At 39.1% G+C, this 16332-nt stretch overlaps 1 protein-coding gene across 1 annotated transcript; it reads right to left on the minus strand.

Moving 5' to 3' along the window:
- Positions 1-107: 107 nt before the first annotated feature.
- LOC110058383 (xylosyltransferase 1-like) lies at positions 108-11773 on the minus strand. The gene is made up of 8 exons (XM_020765032.2): positions 11404-11773; positions 7389-7802; positions 6588-6790; positions 5856-5936; positions 4862-5078; positions 3654-3830; positions 2763-3236; positions 108-1972 (listed from the first exon to the last, which is right to left on the minus strand). Exons 1-8 carry the CDS (start codon positions 11578-11580, stop codon positions 1301-1303), a joined length of 2415 nt encoding a protein of 804 aa, XP_020620691.2. The 5' UTR covers positions 11581-11773; the 3' UTR covers positions 108-1300.
- Between the last annotated feature and the right edge of the window lie 4559 nt (positions 11774-16332).

Genomic DNA, 16332 nt, shown 5'->3' on the forward strand with positions numbered 1-16332 from the left:
TAGTCCACTATAAGGAGTGCTCGGCGGCGCCCCCCCGCCCCTCCCCTCCCGGCGGGAAAGCGTATAAAGATGTCTTCAAGTTTTGAGTTTACGAGGTGTGCGAGACATTTGATTAGGAAGAGAGTTTATTCGTTAGAACTAGAACCACAAGCTATTATTACAATAAGTATCGAACTCTTTCAACTCTTCAGTAACGCTGTACAATTTACACAAAACATGGGCTGTTATCGTAAACCAACAAACCGGCAATTTTCTTTTAAGTGTCATCTATAATGGCTATACAACGGTGTGCATCTATGTTTTTATTGATGAGGTTAAAATCACAAATATATTTGGATATGTCATTTCGTGCTTCAAAATCTCGTCGCGCCTGTTTAAACTGATTAAAATCACTGATACACTTTTTGGTTTGCTGAGTCCAAGGCATTAAGGGTTTTGATAAGATGCAACTGCAGTCTTAAATAACAACTTTTACCAGAAAGTACGTAAATTCATCCAATAAATACACTTCTCTTTACCCAAGCTCACTGTTGTGCCCTGGTCGCTAGCAAATCAATTTATAACTGGGTATCTTCCTCCTCGTTTTTTGAAATAGAAATGAATTTAATTTTTATAAATTCTAAAACACTTTGGGAGAAATTTCAGTTTCGGAGTGGCTGACAGGAAAATGTTCTGACTGTCGAACAATCATTTCCACAAAATGGAAATGGATTCTATTTATTAATTACCTACTTCATTGTTTTTTTTTTTTTTTTTTTTTTTTTAATGAACAATCTATGAAGCTCCGTCCACACTAAGCCGGAGGAATTTAAAAACGCAACAATCACCAGCTATTCAGAATTTGTGTTTGAGGAAATTTCGGGAAATCCAATAATAATCGTGACGTCATCGTTTTCGAAAAGCTCCGTTTTCAAAATATTTTCCGTCCACACGAAAACGTAAAGCCGGCGTTTTCAAAAAGTTCCGTTTTCGTGACGGATTAGTGTGAACGGTAGGCTAAACCGTAGAAATAAAGCGGCTTAGTGTGGACGCTGCCTTAGTAGATACTTGTATTCAAAAAATGTGCTAGACTTAACAAATAGATTACGAAACATGCACTACAACCTAAGACAAACGCCAGCTTAAGTCACTAAGCTTTGAAATTTGGGGGAGAACTGAAGTAAAACCAAAATGTACATAAGTTATTTTATTTTTAGTTCCAAAGCAGACCATACAATAAATACACAACCGGGTCTGGTGAACATGTCCAACCGTAATTTAAAAATCTAAAATTACCTAAATGGAAAAACAAATTACTTCACTATCGTAATCTACCATCAGGTTTAACCTTGCCTAATTCCGATTTGGGGTCTGGCGACCTTGAGCTCCATAATGTCGATTCACAAGGAGAAATGTCTTCACAGCCTGGAATTTTGCCACGAATTGTACAAGACGCCTCTACAGTCCAAAAATATTCAGCAACACCATCTACCCAGGCATCAAGCTCGGACCCAGCCTTCCTGGAATTTTCCGCGGCCTGCTTAGCAAGCGCCTCGGTGTTGTTAGCTTCGCGATCAAACTCAATAAGGAAATCATTTGTGTTGTAAATTCCCCCAGGAGGACCACTGTTAGCTGCGACAGCATCCTGCGCGCTAATGGGCTGGCCTTTTGAGAACGCTAGTGGTATGACCAGGAAGTTTGTCTGTCCTATCACCATATCTTCGCCTTTGTGAGAGAAGATCATTTTTATGGTCCATTTTCCAGGCCGCATGGGTTTCTTGAAAGTGGGCTTATGAAAAGACACCACCCAATTTTCGACCACGTGCATTTCATAAATTCCCGTCACCACATTGATTGGGTCCACCCACATGAGTTTGACATCAAATGGCTTGCCGTGAACCCAGCGATGGACCAACACAGGGTCATCCATGGGACCCATCAGGTGCGCCAAGTTACGGAAGACCCTTTCCTTTTGGTCCCAAATAGTTCCTACCTAAAAAAGAGAAACGACAGTTAGCATAAACGTATAAAGGTTTCAGTGGTATACCATGTAACCAGGAAACGCTATGATATCAAAAATTCACATATTGAGTGGCTTTCGACAAACTTTGCCTCTTTTGGTTTTGCCTTTACCGAATTGTATGAGTTTTCCTCAAGCACAACTCTAAAATGACCGGTGATTGTTGCGTTTTCAAACTACTCCGACGTAGTGTGGACGGAAAACATTTGATTCGTCTTCAGAGTGAAAACACCGTTTTCAAATTCTTCGGCGTAGTATGGCTGGCGGGGCATTAAGAATTTGAAATGCACGCTCTGCATGTAATTTTGTGGGAGGCGCGGTGGCCTCATGGTTAGTGCGCTCGTCTCCGGATCGAGCGGTCCGTGTTCGAGCCCTGGCCGGGGACATTGTGTTGTGTTCTTGGACAAAACACTTTACTCTCACAGTGCCTCTCTCCACCCGTTTGTATAAATGGGTACCGGCGAACTTAATGCTGGGGGTAACCCTGCGATTGACTAGCATCCCATCCAGGGGGGAGTAGAAATACTCCTAGTCGCTTCATGCTACAGAAACCGGGATAAGCGCCGGCCTGATGGGCCACTTGGCTCGTATGTAGACTTGACCTTACCTTAGATCGGAATGTTATTTTAGTTTGAAGATAGTCCAGAATAATACCGAAATATAACCCTTGTATAAAATATCTTGTTGTTTATATAATAGGCACAATGCAATCTTTACCCTAAACGTACTGAACTTATCAGCAGGTAATAAGCTTGCTTGTTACCTCTAATCCAACAAGTCGCTGTGGCCCGTTGCTCATGTTCAAATTTAACAGCTCCTCGTGGCTCAATGGAGCCAACCACGACTCCAACGTGACATTCTGTTTGCCGCCACTGCTTGTTGTGTATTCAACGTCATATAAAGCTAACAACCCACCAAACTGATCATGTTGACTAAGAACTGTGACTTCTTTGATGTTTCCAACGATTCCATCGCGACAACTGTGGCTTTCGCCATCTTGTGCGGGAGAAGTTTTCAAGCTTTTCGCTCCCAATCTAACGAAAGATTGGAAAAATGTCCTAAACACGTCACTGGCTTTTGTGACTGAGTCTTCGTAGTGGTAAATATTTTCCCAGTAGTAGTTAAGTCCAGGCGTGTCCGGGGGGTACGGGTCATACAGCCAGGCATCTAACTGGTTGATAACCTCTTGGTTGACGATCGCCTCGAACTTTCGCGCAAAGTAGTTTCCTCCCTGGCTCTAAAAAGAAAGGAAAAAAAAAAAAAACACAAGTTTAACTTAAGGAGAATCCCTGGCGGTAATTTACAGTCGATCAGTAATAACTGAACGACTGTGGATTCAAATTAAACGTACTGTTCACAGCAAGCCGAGAGCAAGATTGAGATTAGCTAAGCAGACGCGCTTTGGGCTTGTCACGCAATCTTCTAGTTTTTTTCGTCCTTAACTTCTTCGAGCGAGAAGCAGAAAACGAATCGACTGTTCACGCGTTCCTCAACTGAATTCCCCCTCTCGCCTCTAACTAAGGAGAAGAACAAAGAAAAACACGGGAAAATAAGAGAGGGACTGCCTGTAATCCCGGTTGCTTCTTCTTAAAATACGGTTTGCATCTACCTATCTACACTGGTTTGATATCTGTGGTACTGATTAAAATGTCACCTTTAGTCGAGGCATATCCTCAGGTTTGAAGTCATTTGGCGAGCACCCACACCAATCTACAATGTGTTTGTACTGACAGCGACAGCCCAGCTTTCGCTTCCAGTTGGTGAGGCGAAAATTCGTGCGGATGAAGGTCTCACAGTAAGGACCATTCCTTAGTACAGTGTGAAAGAAAGACTGGAAAAACAAAAGCGGAAAAGATTTTAATTTGGAATTGCAAAAGCACTTTTAACTTTGGTTTTAATTCAACTTTGGTCATGAATGTAATGGGAATAGTTTGAGAAACGAGGAGGGGCGGGGAGTTGTTTGGCAGACTCTACATAAAGGGTTATAGATTCAAGTCTTGTACAGGTCATAGTGCTGTATTCTTAGGTTGGAAACCTAACTCTCTCTCTGTACCTTTCTCCAGCTTGGAGTATATAAATGGCTATCGGCAACCTGGCAAAGTAATTGGAGATATAGTAGAAAAACTCCAATGGACATATGTCAAATTCATCATTGAAGAAACAAAAACTCCTGAGCAGCAATATTCTGAAGTTGCTTAGCGCTACAAAAATCAGCCTGTTGAATGATCGTAGAATGATCGTAGAATGACAAAACGTATTTCTACTCCCCCTGGATGCATTGCTAGTCCATTACATCACCCCCCTCCCACCAATAGGAAAACCTCATTTCCTCAGGTTGCACTAACAATTTGAGAGCATCCTACAAAACTCACGGATGTTGACTGAAAGCTCACTATATTCTTGTCTGAAAACAGTCCCTGAGTGAGACGAGTGTTTTGCATCTGGCTTATAGTTTTACTGATGTCAATCCTCTCTACTCCGCAGAGGCTCCCTAAGGGAGTGGGGGGTGGAAAGAGGAGTTGGAGGGCACCACACAATTTCTTTGCTCCCCCTCTCCCTAGCCTCTGAACTGCCATCTTATACAGTCAGGCAGCATGAAAGAGGCTCATGTGGAGAAGAAAGACGTCAATCCATGTACAGTGGAATCCTGATTTTTTGAACCTCCAAGGGAAACGAAAATTGGTTCGAAAAATTGGATATTTCGAGAAATTGGGGGTAAAATTACAGTGTTCAACTGAGGAGATGGAAATGACTTTTGGTTTGAGTTACTGGGGGTTTGAAAAAATGAGGGTTCGAAAAATTGGGATTCCACTGTATTATACCAAGCAATTTATAAAGCATCAAATCAGCTTTTTTACAAACCTCGGCTGGTAACAGGGAGTAACTGTACATGTGTTTGAGTGTCGTCACTAGAGGATCCTTTGACGTCACTAAATAGTGACAGAACTTCCTGTTCAAGCCAATCCAGTCACTTCCTCCATCGATGTCAATATCAGGGGGGATTTTTCTGTCCCCAAGTCGCCACATGTGTTCATCGCACTCTAAAAATGTTCTATCTAAACCTTGCTTTTTAATAAACCTTAGGGAAAAAATGAAGGAAGAGTCAAGATTGTTATGAAAAGAATTTTAAGTTATAATTATTGTAGGAGGGTAAAGTGACTATATCTTGAAATCGAGTTGAATTTTTTAACTTAGGTCATGTTTTATTGGGATCAACCGTTTCAACCGCGACCAGTTTCGGTTGATGCGGTTGGTGTTTCTCAATAGGACACTTTTCCAACCGTTTAAGGTTGAAACCCGGTAACTCCTGGGAATAGTCCTTACGTGAGCTGCAATCTCACGACATAATCCCGAAAATGCTTTTTCAACTGTTTCAACCTGGTTTGAGGCTGGTTGAAAAAGTTGATCAACAAAACCAACCGAAAATGGTTTTACCCCAATAGAACACGAAAAACCCAAACTAACCCAACCAACCAGGAGCAGTTGATCCCTGGCCAGTAGAACACAACCTTATAGTCAGGGCTCTTACTGTAGGGGGGGGGGGGGGGTAATGGGGTGGGGTTGGTGTGTCAAAGCCCAATGGACAAAGGTTGTATGCTGCCGTTCCAAGGCACCTGCTGTGCATTAGATTGTGCAACCTCTAATTAGTTAGATCACTGATTGTTGACAAGTTTGATTGACATCTTCATTTTGCTAACCTGATACATTAAAAATTTGCACATCGTCTCACCATCGATGTGTTAACCAGGCATCTTCTGGCGGCTTTCTCTTTGCTCCATCCTGAAATTAGAGAGCCTGTTCACAGGCTACCCTTACTTATGTTTACTAGTTTTCAGTCAAATGATTGCATACAAACCTCCAAAGGTCTCTTCCATGGGGTTTTAAGAAATTAAAATCTCTGTTAGCTCTTAGAAATTCCACTAGTTGTGAATTATGCCTGAAACCAAAACAAAAAATTAGTACATGATTAGTTTGAGAATTGGATCTATCTGAACATGAATTAACACCTTTAACATTGCTAGAAATCCTGATCATAGAGCAACATAAAATACTGTTAGATTAGTGTAATTTTGTTGATGCCATAAATAATTCTGTAAATTCCTATTTGAAGATCACAGATTACTGCAAGATCTTGATACTGTGTGAATTTGATATGACTTTGATTGTACCTTAACTATTCAGATGATACAGAGCCTGTTAAGATTAAATGACAAGGCCTGTAACTAATGGGGTTTGTGATTTATTCATCCCAGATCAGACTGGTTTTAAATCTTGATACCACGTAACATTCCACAAACAAAACTAATCCACATGTAGTGTTCAGGCTTTTTTAATCTGCCATATGCAGTCTAATATTAAAACGTATTCCCTGCAAGAATTTCTGTTAAGATTACAGCTGTAACCTCTTGGTCTAGAGGCCCCTTTGTATCACATGTAATAGCTTGACACAAGTCCTCTGAGATGATGATGAGGATGTTGTTGTAAGTTGTTGTTGATGATGGTGATGGAGACGACGACTACAATGATGCTGATGATTATCACCAGGGAAGATTTACACATATTTTCAAATGAATACATTCATCCTTACTTGATTGGATAGTCAGATTCACTCAAGTTTATAAAAAAGTCCCATTTCCAATCTTTCTTGGCCATTAAGTCCTCCATACACTTGAGTAACATTTTAAGCAGACTCGCCCCTCCCCAAATGGTGGCCAAACTCCAGGGTGCTACTGCAGCATTTGGAAAATTACGTATCATCTTTAGAATTTCTCTTCGAAGATAGTCAGACCTCTGGACGAATAAAAAGGAAAAATATATTAGTAACATTTAAAAGTTTTACCCTGTGGTGAAGACTGACAGCCTTTCAAATGCCTGGCAAATTCCCCATATAGGGAAGGTTTAGGATAATCAAGCTTAGATAACTGCATAGCTACAACCCAAAATACTGAGAAGTAAAGGGAGTGGTGGTCTACATACATGTTGCAGTGTTCTTGTACTGTAAGTAACTTTAATTTGCATTTTTTGCAATCCTTCCATTTCATGCTTTTGACCTGAGAATTCTCACGTTTTGTCAGGTAACATATATTTATAATAGAATTATGGTTGTCTGATGTTTCGATGTTGCTGACATCATTATCAAGGTAAAAATGACAGTTTTATCGTGTTTTTCAGTAAACCGCTAACATTTATTTGTTAATCATTGACTAAACAGTTCATAATTTGTCTGATGAATGGCTTAATGGCTTAGCTTTCTGATCTACTAAATAGATTAATTTTACATACCTATCCCCCTTCTCTAGTGTGCAACATGCCATCAGAATAATTAGAAGTCATTACTGTATGTAATAAATAATACAGATTCCTCTATCCACAAATAAATCATACTCACAGAGTCAATGTGAAAGAAAAAGTAGTGATTGTTGTGGTAGAGAGCTTTGAACAATCTCTTCACTTGTCTAAAAGCTCGTCCATGAAGTGTGAGGACATATGCAATCCTGATGGGACTCCCGTATGCTGTGCGAGTGGGATCAACAGTCTTTGCAGGGCTTCCCTTATCCCGAGGCACAGGGCAAGATCTTTTTACATCAGTTTTGAAGAGCATTTTGGCTTCAGACAGACATGCTGTCTTGTAAATAAGTCTTTTACAACTGTCAGATTTCACTCGCTTTAAAGCAGAAAGAGCATCTTTGTGTTTTACAGTACATGGAGGAATAAATGGTTTTTCTAAAACTGCTAGTTCACCACCCATTTCTTTGTTTTCTTCTTGTTTCGACTGAGGAAGTTTTTGCTCTGGAACATTAACCTAAAGGAAAAAGACAATAAACAAAAAAATCAGCAATGAAAGTTGAATACCAACAGTGGGCGTAACTTGTTTCTGTACCAAGCTCCAACTTAACAAAGAGACTCCATTTAATTCATCTACATGTATGCCTCTCTGGGATTATCTGGAAGTCTTCAGGGTACATCATAATTACTGTATTTTCCATCTCCTGAACGGGTCACTAAATCTCCCAGACAGTGCAAAGGAAAGTGTATAAAAATGCATTTTTCAGGCATATTTTGGCTGATTTCTGGCTTTTCTTTGGGACAATGTTTTTGGATATTTGACGTATTATTATTTGTGGTTGAATTCAATAGCTCTACTAGCACTTTGAACAACTTTTTTTAGGGTCAAGAAGGTAAAACTGGCAATTTCCTGGCAATTGATTATTTGTTTGGTTCCACGCTAGGCATCTCTGCTAATTGTTTTTAATTAAAGACTGACAAATTTAGTAACAAATTAAAGCTACAATAAATAAATCTTTATTTGTTATTTGTAACCAAGAAAATGTTTCCATGCACAGATTATAGTCATGTTACTGAAATCTATTAATCATGCATTAATTTTGCATTCTGTGAAAAAGATAACCAAAACTTGATAACCAATTATTTAGACATTTGGTTGATACCAGTAAATATTGTGGCATCATCTGACTGATGAAGAGTGGGTAAGTATTGAGCCATCAAAGTATAAGAGATGCAAATTGGGACTGGAAACTGTTACTATTAGCCACATTCAAAAAAATGTGCAATTTGACAAAATGGTAGCTGTAACACTATTAATACATGTAGCATTTGTAACCACATTATTGCAGAAAGAGTATGTATATAATTGATGTACGTGTTGTATTGATGAATCACTTAAATTTGCAATATTACAAATGTAGCAATTAACAACCACATCATTGCAGAAACAGCACAAATATAATTGATGCATTTGATGTATTGATGAACCACTTAATGGTTTACTGATATTAATAGCAATAAAAAATCATGAAACGGAAAGCAGAAGTGAACATCAATATCTCTATCTTTAACTTTCAACTCTGAATAGCTCTTGAATTAGAAAATTATAAAATTTTGTCATAATCTGGAAATTTACAAAAAGTGAGAAACATTGGTCTTATTTAACTGATTTGGGTGATGCAGTGAGTCACATAGTTGCAAAATACTGTTTAACAGTAATGATTGTATTGTCAAACACCTCAGTCAAAATAAGATCATATCATGGTTAAATTTACATTGAATATAAAACACTTGTTTAGTATCTCATAACCCTTCAAAGACGTCGGGCAAATATTCCGGAATGTAATATAATTTTGGTAGATGGGTAATTAAGTCAAGGGATCATTTTTCTCAGCAAGGCACTAATAGTCAGATACATTGTAAAAGAACTGATCAAGGTATGAGCATTACTGCCTTTTATGCCCTTCAAACTTGCCACCATCTGACTCCTTCTCACCTTTCGCCACTCGCGCACGTGACTCAAAGGTGAGCCTGCTCGCAGGCAACACATGATACATGTGGTGCCTTACTGGGTACCAAGGTTGGCTCTAGATCGATCAAAACAAGTTTGAGTACTTGCCAACGTCATGGTGCTTCATGCCCTAGATAATAGAAGTTCCAGTACTGCATTTTATGAACCCCAAAATATGAGTCACTTCAAGTCACCAAAGAATTGGCAAAACTCCAAAGTCTGTACGTCATTCCCTTTACCAACCCGCCCCGGTGCGAGAAAACAACATAACTGCACTCTAACTGTCATCTGTGACTCGCACCAAGAATAATTACATGTGTGCAAACATCAGCCCTTGGGTAGTGGTCGCTGGGAGCTGGTGTGAAGGCAAACCCCATCACAACAAACCTGAAATATGACTCTAGATCGATCAAAACAAGTACTCAGACTTGTTTTGATTGATCTAGAGTCATATTTCAGCTATCACCTTTTTTTTTAACACTGACAGTTCTAATGAGCTAATTAACCTGACATGAGAGTTTGACTTTCAGTAGATAACCAGGGTCATAGTCAGTGTGAGGCAAACTGAGGCTCTTGCCTCAGTCATTTTTTTCGTTTTCGTTGCATTTTTTTGTTGTTGAAGGGGAAGCTAAAACACTGGTAAATACATAAGAAGAGAATTTACAGTTACTGGTCGTATAGCTTCCAAGTTGATGCGTGTATAAGCCCCTAGCCAACTAGCCCCCAACCAGAAGTCGATTAGCCCCCATTCACTCTTCAAGAATGAGAAATACACACTGTAGACAGTGTTTTCAACTTCTGGTTGACAGCTAATTGACTTCTGGTTGGAGGATAAATGGTTAGGAGCTAATCAACTTGGGGGCTTAACACCCAGTTACTGAATTTACAGTAACCATAGACTTTGCTTCAGTTATAACGTTTTTCTGGCTATGTCCAGCCCTGATAAATTACTATAAAGATATTGTTTGTCTGCAGTTTGGATGTGGGGAATACAATGTTTACTGGAGAAAATACATTGCACCAAGTTATAAATTATGGAAATGTGACAAAAAATAAACTGAGTGCAGCTATGAGTACATAAGCAAAGTGCCAGCTGGGGAATAAATAAACATAATTTGTAAAAGCAGTCATTTTGAAAAGTGCCTCTCTCGATCTCTTGTTGACAGAATTGAACTAAACGATGGATTACCATATATTTATATCTGAGATATTCGCTATACGAATATGGTTTTACCAAGAGACAATTATACAACTGTTGTGGCGATAAGCTTATTTGGTGTTTTGAAATCGCTGATAAGACTGTCGTAAATTTATATTAAGCTCGTATATATGGCGCCCGGTTGTTTAGTCTCAGTTAATTACCAGTCAATGTGATTGTCCTCGGTTAAGATGTATTTTTTCTCTCAGGTTAAGCTTATATTCTTTTAATCTTGAGACTTGCTTTCGACCACCTTAACAAGCTGTTTATTTAATTCCAAAAATTATTTAATAAATAAGATCGCGACGTGTAACGATCTCGAGTAGCATTGTCTAATGAACAATTCTAAAGCTGTTGCTAAGTTGTCTTTCATGAACCAATTGAATGTTTTAGTATCTACTACAATACTAATGTGAAGAGCTACTTTGAATAACATTTCTCTTATCAGATGTTCTGGAAAAAACGAAAACTTCTGCCCCCATATCACCGACCTTTGGGCCGACTTCGCAAGTCACTGCACTTTACTGACAAACTTAGCACCAGCTAGAACACACTAAATTATTTACGAAAATAAACTAGCTGCTTTAAATAAAAACTATTTCTTTGCGTAATCAATGCCCCAATGAAATCTTCTTAGAATTTTTATAACGGAAAACCCCCATGTGGGATAAAATAAATCGCAAGTTCCTGCTCAATGATGTACTTCGTCGGATAGGAATAATACATGTACACGCATCTCGATATTGCTCAAATGAAATACTACGAAGAACTATTTCTAGCATGAAAAACCGTGTACGACGCCGGTAAACAATTCAAGAACCATTTGCCGTTTTAATACTTATGCCAATCTATCTACAGGAATATCTGAAAATTCATTGACTAAATGAAAACGAACGTAACTAATCTTACCTGTTCCTTCTCCACGTGTGAGTGCGTTTTACCAACCGACCTTCCAACATGACGGTTTCCAATTACAGGATGATCCTCCGGCCAGTGTTTAGATGAGAAATAAATGGCCGTTAATACTTGAATAATCACTATAAGACCGACAATTCCCACGATAAATCTAACTATTCTAAACTTCATGACCGAAAGTGTCACGTAACCAGCGATTACTCGTTTTTGTTCAGTTCAAGGCTACCGCCGTCAGCCGGAAAAAAAGACTGGAACGATGAGCAATTTCATTGGTCAGCGAGTTGAGTGCGTGACATGTGACAAAGCGTAACGCGTAGCGAAGCGTGACGTCGGATCTGATCGATCGCAATGAAGCAAAAAGTAAAATAAACAGACAATAAATTGTGAAATAATTCCAGTTGATAAGCTTGAAAAACCAGCGATCTGTGAATATCCGAATAGTCCTGGATTTTACTCCAGAGAGAACCAATGCCAGTTGTAGGCACGAAAGAAGTAATGCCGTTCTTTTCGTCTGCAGAAACTAAAGCGTAGTCAGAGATTGTGCTCTTGAACGTTAGTACCTTCCAAACTACGAGAAGACAAATATGGCCGCAACCGGAATGTCTATAGTACCCGAGTATTCACAACAGTTTGGGCGCGAAGAATAACCGAAGCAAAATTGTTCGCCAATTAATTGTATTAGTACCAGCGTCGTGGTGCGTGGAAATTCCAATTAAGTAGATTTAAATGTCTCCTCTGCAGGCCAACAGACCTAATTACTGGCAAGCACAGACGGTGGAGTATAAGAACTGAAGGTCAGCTCGTTTTTCTCAAATGGCATGCTTAAGAGAGGCAGAATTGAAAAAAACTGAATAATCAAAACATTGTTTTATTGATGACGTAGTTAGACAAAAGTAAGCTAAAAGACTAATGTGACTGCTTCGATAATAAAAGAAACTTTACATAATGGAAATCTGATTCTTCATATTTTTAGAAGATTTGCGGGAATTAAACGTATAGATTGCTTCCCAAAAAGGTTTCCTGAAGATCCGTGATGATAGCCAGAGAAAGAAACGTGTCTAGTTTGAGTGTTAATCACTCAAGAACGAGAAAGGCTGAAATATTAAATGTTTTCCCGGGGCTAAAGCCATAGGAAGTCTATTGTCATTGACATGAACACAGAGGGGCTATAAGCAATTAGTACTTTATTATTGGGTCTACACCCTGGGTGCATCAGTTAGCCAGAAAACTAGAAAACGAAGAAACTGGAAAGAGTTTTGAATAGAAATGCCTTTTGTGTAAAATTTTCCCTCGTGTGAAATAAAACTCAGAAAAAAAAAAAAACAAAAAAACGCAAGTACAATCAAACAAATAAAATCAAACAAATCCTCGCCATGGACTAACAAGTCTGGCTCACATTTATCTTAGTTGTCACAATTTCCGTTATGTTTGTCCTCGCTCCTAAACATAGCTTGGAGTAAACTTTTGTTTCAATAGGAGAGAAACTGATCCTAACCTCTCCATCCTTTTCTATCATCCCCGGCACTACACAGATTTTTAACGGCCTCCCAATTAGCCCAAACCTCAAACGACACTTTTTCTAGGTACTTAACTGAATAATGGCTCTTTGACATAATTTGTTTTAAGCTTCCCTCCTTCAAGCTATCCTCCGTTGTAAAGGGTTTGTTTAAAACCGAAATACCGGCAAACGTGCTTGCCTTAATATGTGTAATCTTCTTATTTGTTCAGTCTCAATTTCATTTATTGTTTCCTAGCCGCAAGCACTATTTTTGTGCATTATAATCCTTATTATCTCAAGTATTTTACTTATCTAAACTCCACAAAAGAGCCGCACTCCCATGAACTCCTTATTCTCTGTATTCCAATTGTCCATAATTCACTCTGTTTGCCCCACACATATTGCATAAAATGTTGTTGTGAAATGCGTTTGGGAATATGCACATCTCCCAAGAGCATTTCATAATAGTTTATGCAAAACTTGGGAGGCAATTGGAAAAATAAAATTGGTTTGTTGTGATGTGGTTTTCCTTGACACCGGCTCCCAGCGACCACGACCACCCAAGGGGTTTGTTTGTGAGACGGACAGACTCATCAGAGAGAATCTAAATTTTAAAAGCCGTTTATTTAATTGCAATAATTTCAACGCGACTACATCCATGATAGATTAAGGCCACTGAAGGAATATTAGTTATTTAACTTATTAACTAGAAAGTGTAACTCCTGATAGAAATAATTTGCGTATCATAGAGTTTTTATCCGGCTTCGTTTGGAAGGGGACAGGCTATTTCTATTTTAATTTTAACCTTAAGGTGGAAGAGGGGCCACCGCGGGTTGAGTTTCAGGGAGATCTTGGGATTATTCACTTAGCGTTGGTTGTTTTTTTTTAGTTTCACTGCAGTTAAAGAAGGATTTTAATTATCACCGGAAGGCTTAATGGGATATAAAACTATTTCCTTTCTTTCAAAGTTCTTTATAAGGGAGCCGCGGCGGGCGCCCCGAAGCAAACAGGATATATTGTTTGGAGAAAAAGCAACGCCTGGGATCTGATACTTCGAAAACAGTGAAGAGATTTTGCCTTCAAAAAAAGAGAAAAAAATCCGGTTTGAAGTTCAAGACGGGTGGAATAACAACGACAGTGATTTTAAGGCTCACAAGTACTTGACGACCATACAGGCTCCTGGATGCAAGGATTAGTATTATTTAGTTGTGGTTCATGCAGGCTCGATTACCAGCCGCTGTTCGAGAAAAGAGCCCGCGCTGCAGATCGGACTCGAGAAAGCGGTGGAATCGAGCCTATGGTTCGTGTTGAACAGCCCTGACGTAACAGTTAATCATGGTGATGATTTATCTACTGACTTATACTGGCTTAAACCCTTTCACCTCGTGGGGGGGCATAGGTCCTTAAGGTGGCTCAATCGGATTTTTGTGTAACGATACTGTTCAACTTTGAGCGACTAGAGCACCACCATTATCAATTCAACAGAGAATCGAATGTTGCTGGTGTGCTGGAGAAAGATGAAAGTTTTAAGTTTTACCAAGGTCTGAGTTACCATAGCAATGTTATGACGTTATGCCCCAGTTTACATGAGACTGAATAACTTATCATCAAGTGCATGATAAATAAAACGTCGAGATCTAAGGCCTGACAAAGTTGTCTAAACTAACTATGCCCACAAGACTTGACTAATTTTTGTTAAAAAGCAAAATGTTTCTGAAAATCAAATGAAGCTCAGTTCTCTGAGATTTTCTCTAGAGGTAATTAGATGTTATAAGATTCATTTAAGACCTTAAAATACCATTTAGTCATTTAGGCATAGTTTGCAATAACATTTTAAAACAGCTTTGTTTTTGTTGTATTTTTATACCTTGAAACTGAACGTAGACCGGACACGAGAGAGCGGCAGAAATCGAGCCTAACTGTAGTGAAACTTTACCCGCATTTTTCTTAGTCGAAAACGCTCTTATACATTTTTGTATATTTTGCATCGTTTAAACAACTATATGTCTTAAATCCCTACGTCTTATTTCCAAAATTATCACAAGATGATAAATTATTCGGTCTCATGTTTAACGTTAATTGCTATTGTAACTCAGACCCTGGTAAAACTTACCTCATTTGAAACTTTCATCTTTCTCCAACACACCAGTAACGTTCGATTTTCTGTTGGATTGATAATGGTGGTGCTTCAGTCGCTCAAAGTTGAGCAGTATTGTTACACAAAAGTCCGATCGAGCCACCTTTAAGGAAGTCTCTCTATCGCTCTCTGTCTTGTGACTGTCTCTCCAACTATTGCCAGTTGAAGCCTACCTTTCTCGACTCCACCTCCGATTGACCGTCGCCAGCTGTTCCTTGGCCTCCCTCTCTTCCGCTTCCCCTGTGGTTCCATCTCAAGGCCTGCTTGGTGGTGTTGGTATTTGGTTTGCGCAGACCCACCAACCCCAGGTTCCCAGCGTTTTCTCTTGATCTGCAATTCCATTTTCTCTTGCCCTGTTGTTCGCCATAGGTCTTCGTTTGAGTATCTGGCCAATAAATTTGTAGAATTTTTCGGAGACACTTGTTTACGAAAGTCTGGATCTTTCTTGGGTCTTGGCGTTTAACATTTATCATCTATCCAGTAACAAAATATCAGCCTAACTTCCAATAACTGATTCTCAAAAATTAATCCCAAGTCAGTAAACGTGTTTCTATTCGTTCAATAACACCCCCTAAAACCCCCATCCTCCCCGTCACCTTCTCTCCTGGCCCACACAAACACCCTAGGCTTCAAACTACCTCGTTGTAAATGGAAGAGAAATTGGTTGAGTTAAATTAAAGAGATTTCATATACATAATAACCAATAAAACGTGTTAATAATTTAAAAGCTGTTTGTTTTGGCTTGTCTCACTCGAACGTGACGCTATCCTGATATTTTCCGAACGCAGATCGCTAAGTGACCGTAAGTCCGGAATTCCGACTCAGACTAAAATATAGTGCACTTTTCATCTCCGATATCCGCCGTTATAAATACTTGGCACATGATTGATTCAGTTGAAAGTAAAAATGGCATATTAAACTTTGTCAGGCATAGCTAAAACCCCAGGTGAGTAATATCATAATTTTAGCTGGATCTGTATTGGTTAGCACCAATCCGTCTGAACAGACCGTGAGAATATTTTAAACCTTTGGAAATTCAAGAGAACAATTTTTCGTCACTGAGCTTGGGCTTGAGGTGAGTTGTTGGCACCATTTAAAGTACTCAGGAAATGGAATAAAGACTAACTAATGTTTTACGCTAAGAGTGTTTTGATGTTTTATTTTTCAACATCAGCAGCCCATTGGTAATGGGCTCCTGTCTACTTTGACCGAGTGATTGCTGAAATCGTGATATTATGGAAGCTCACCATGACAATTGCAAATCATGTGATTTTCCTTTCCTTTGACA

This window comes from Orbicella faveolata, unplaced genomic scaffold, assembly GCF_042242905.1.
Source record: "Orbicella faveolata isolate gen_17 unplaced genomic scaffold, um_ofav_v1 contig_2, whole genome shotgun sequence".
Taxonomy (NCBI): Eukaryota; Metazoa; Cnidaria; class Anthozoa; order Scleractinia; family Merulinidae; genus Orbicella; species Orbicella faveolata.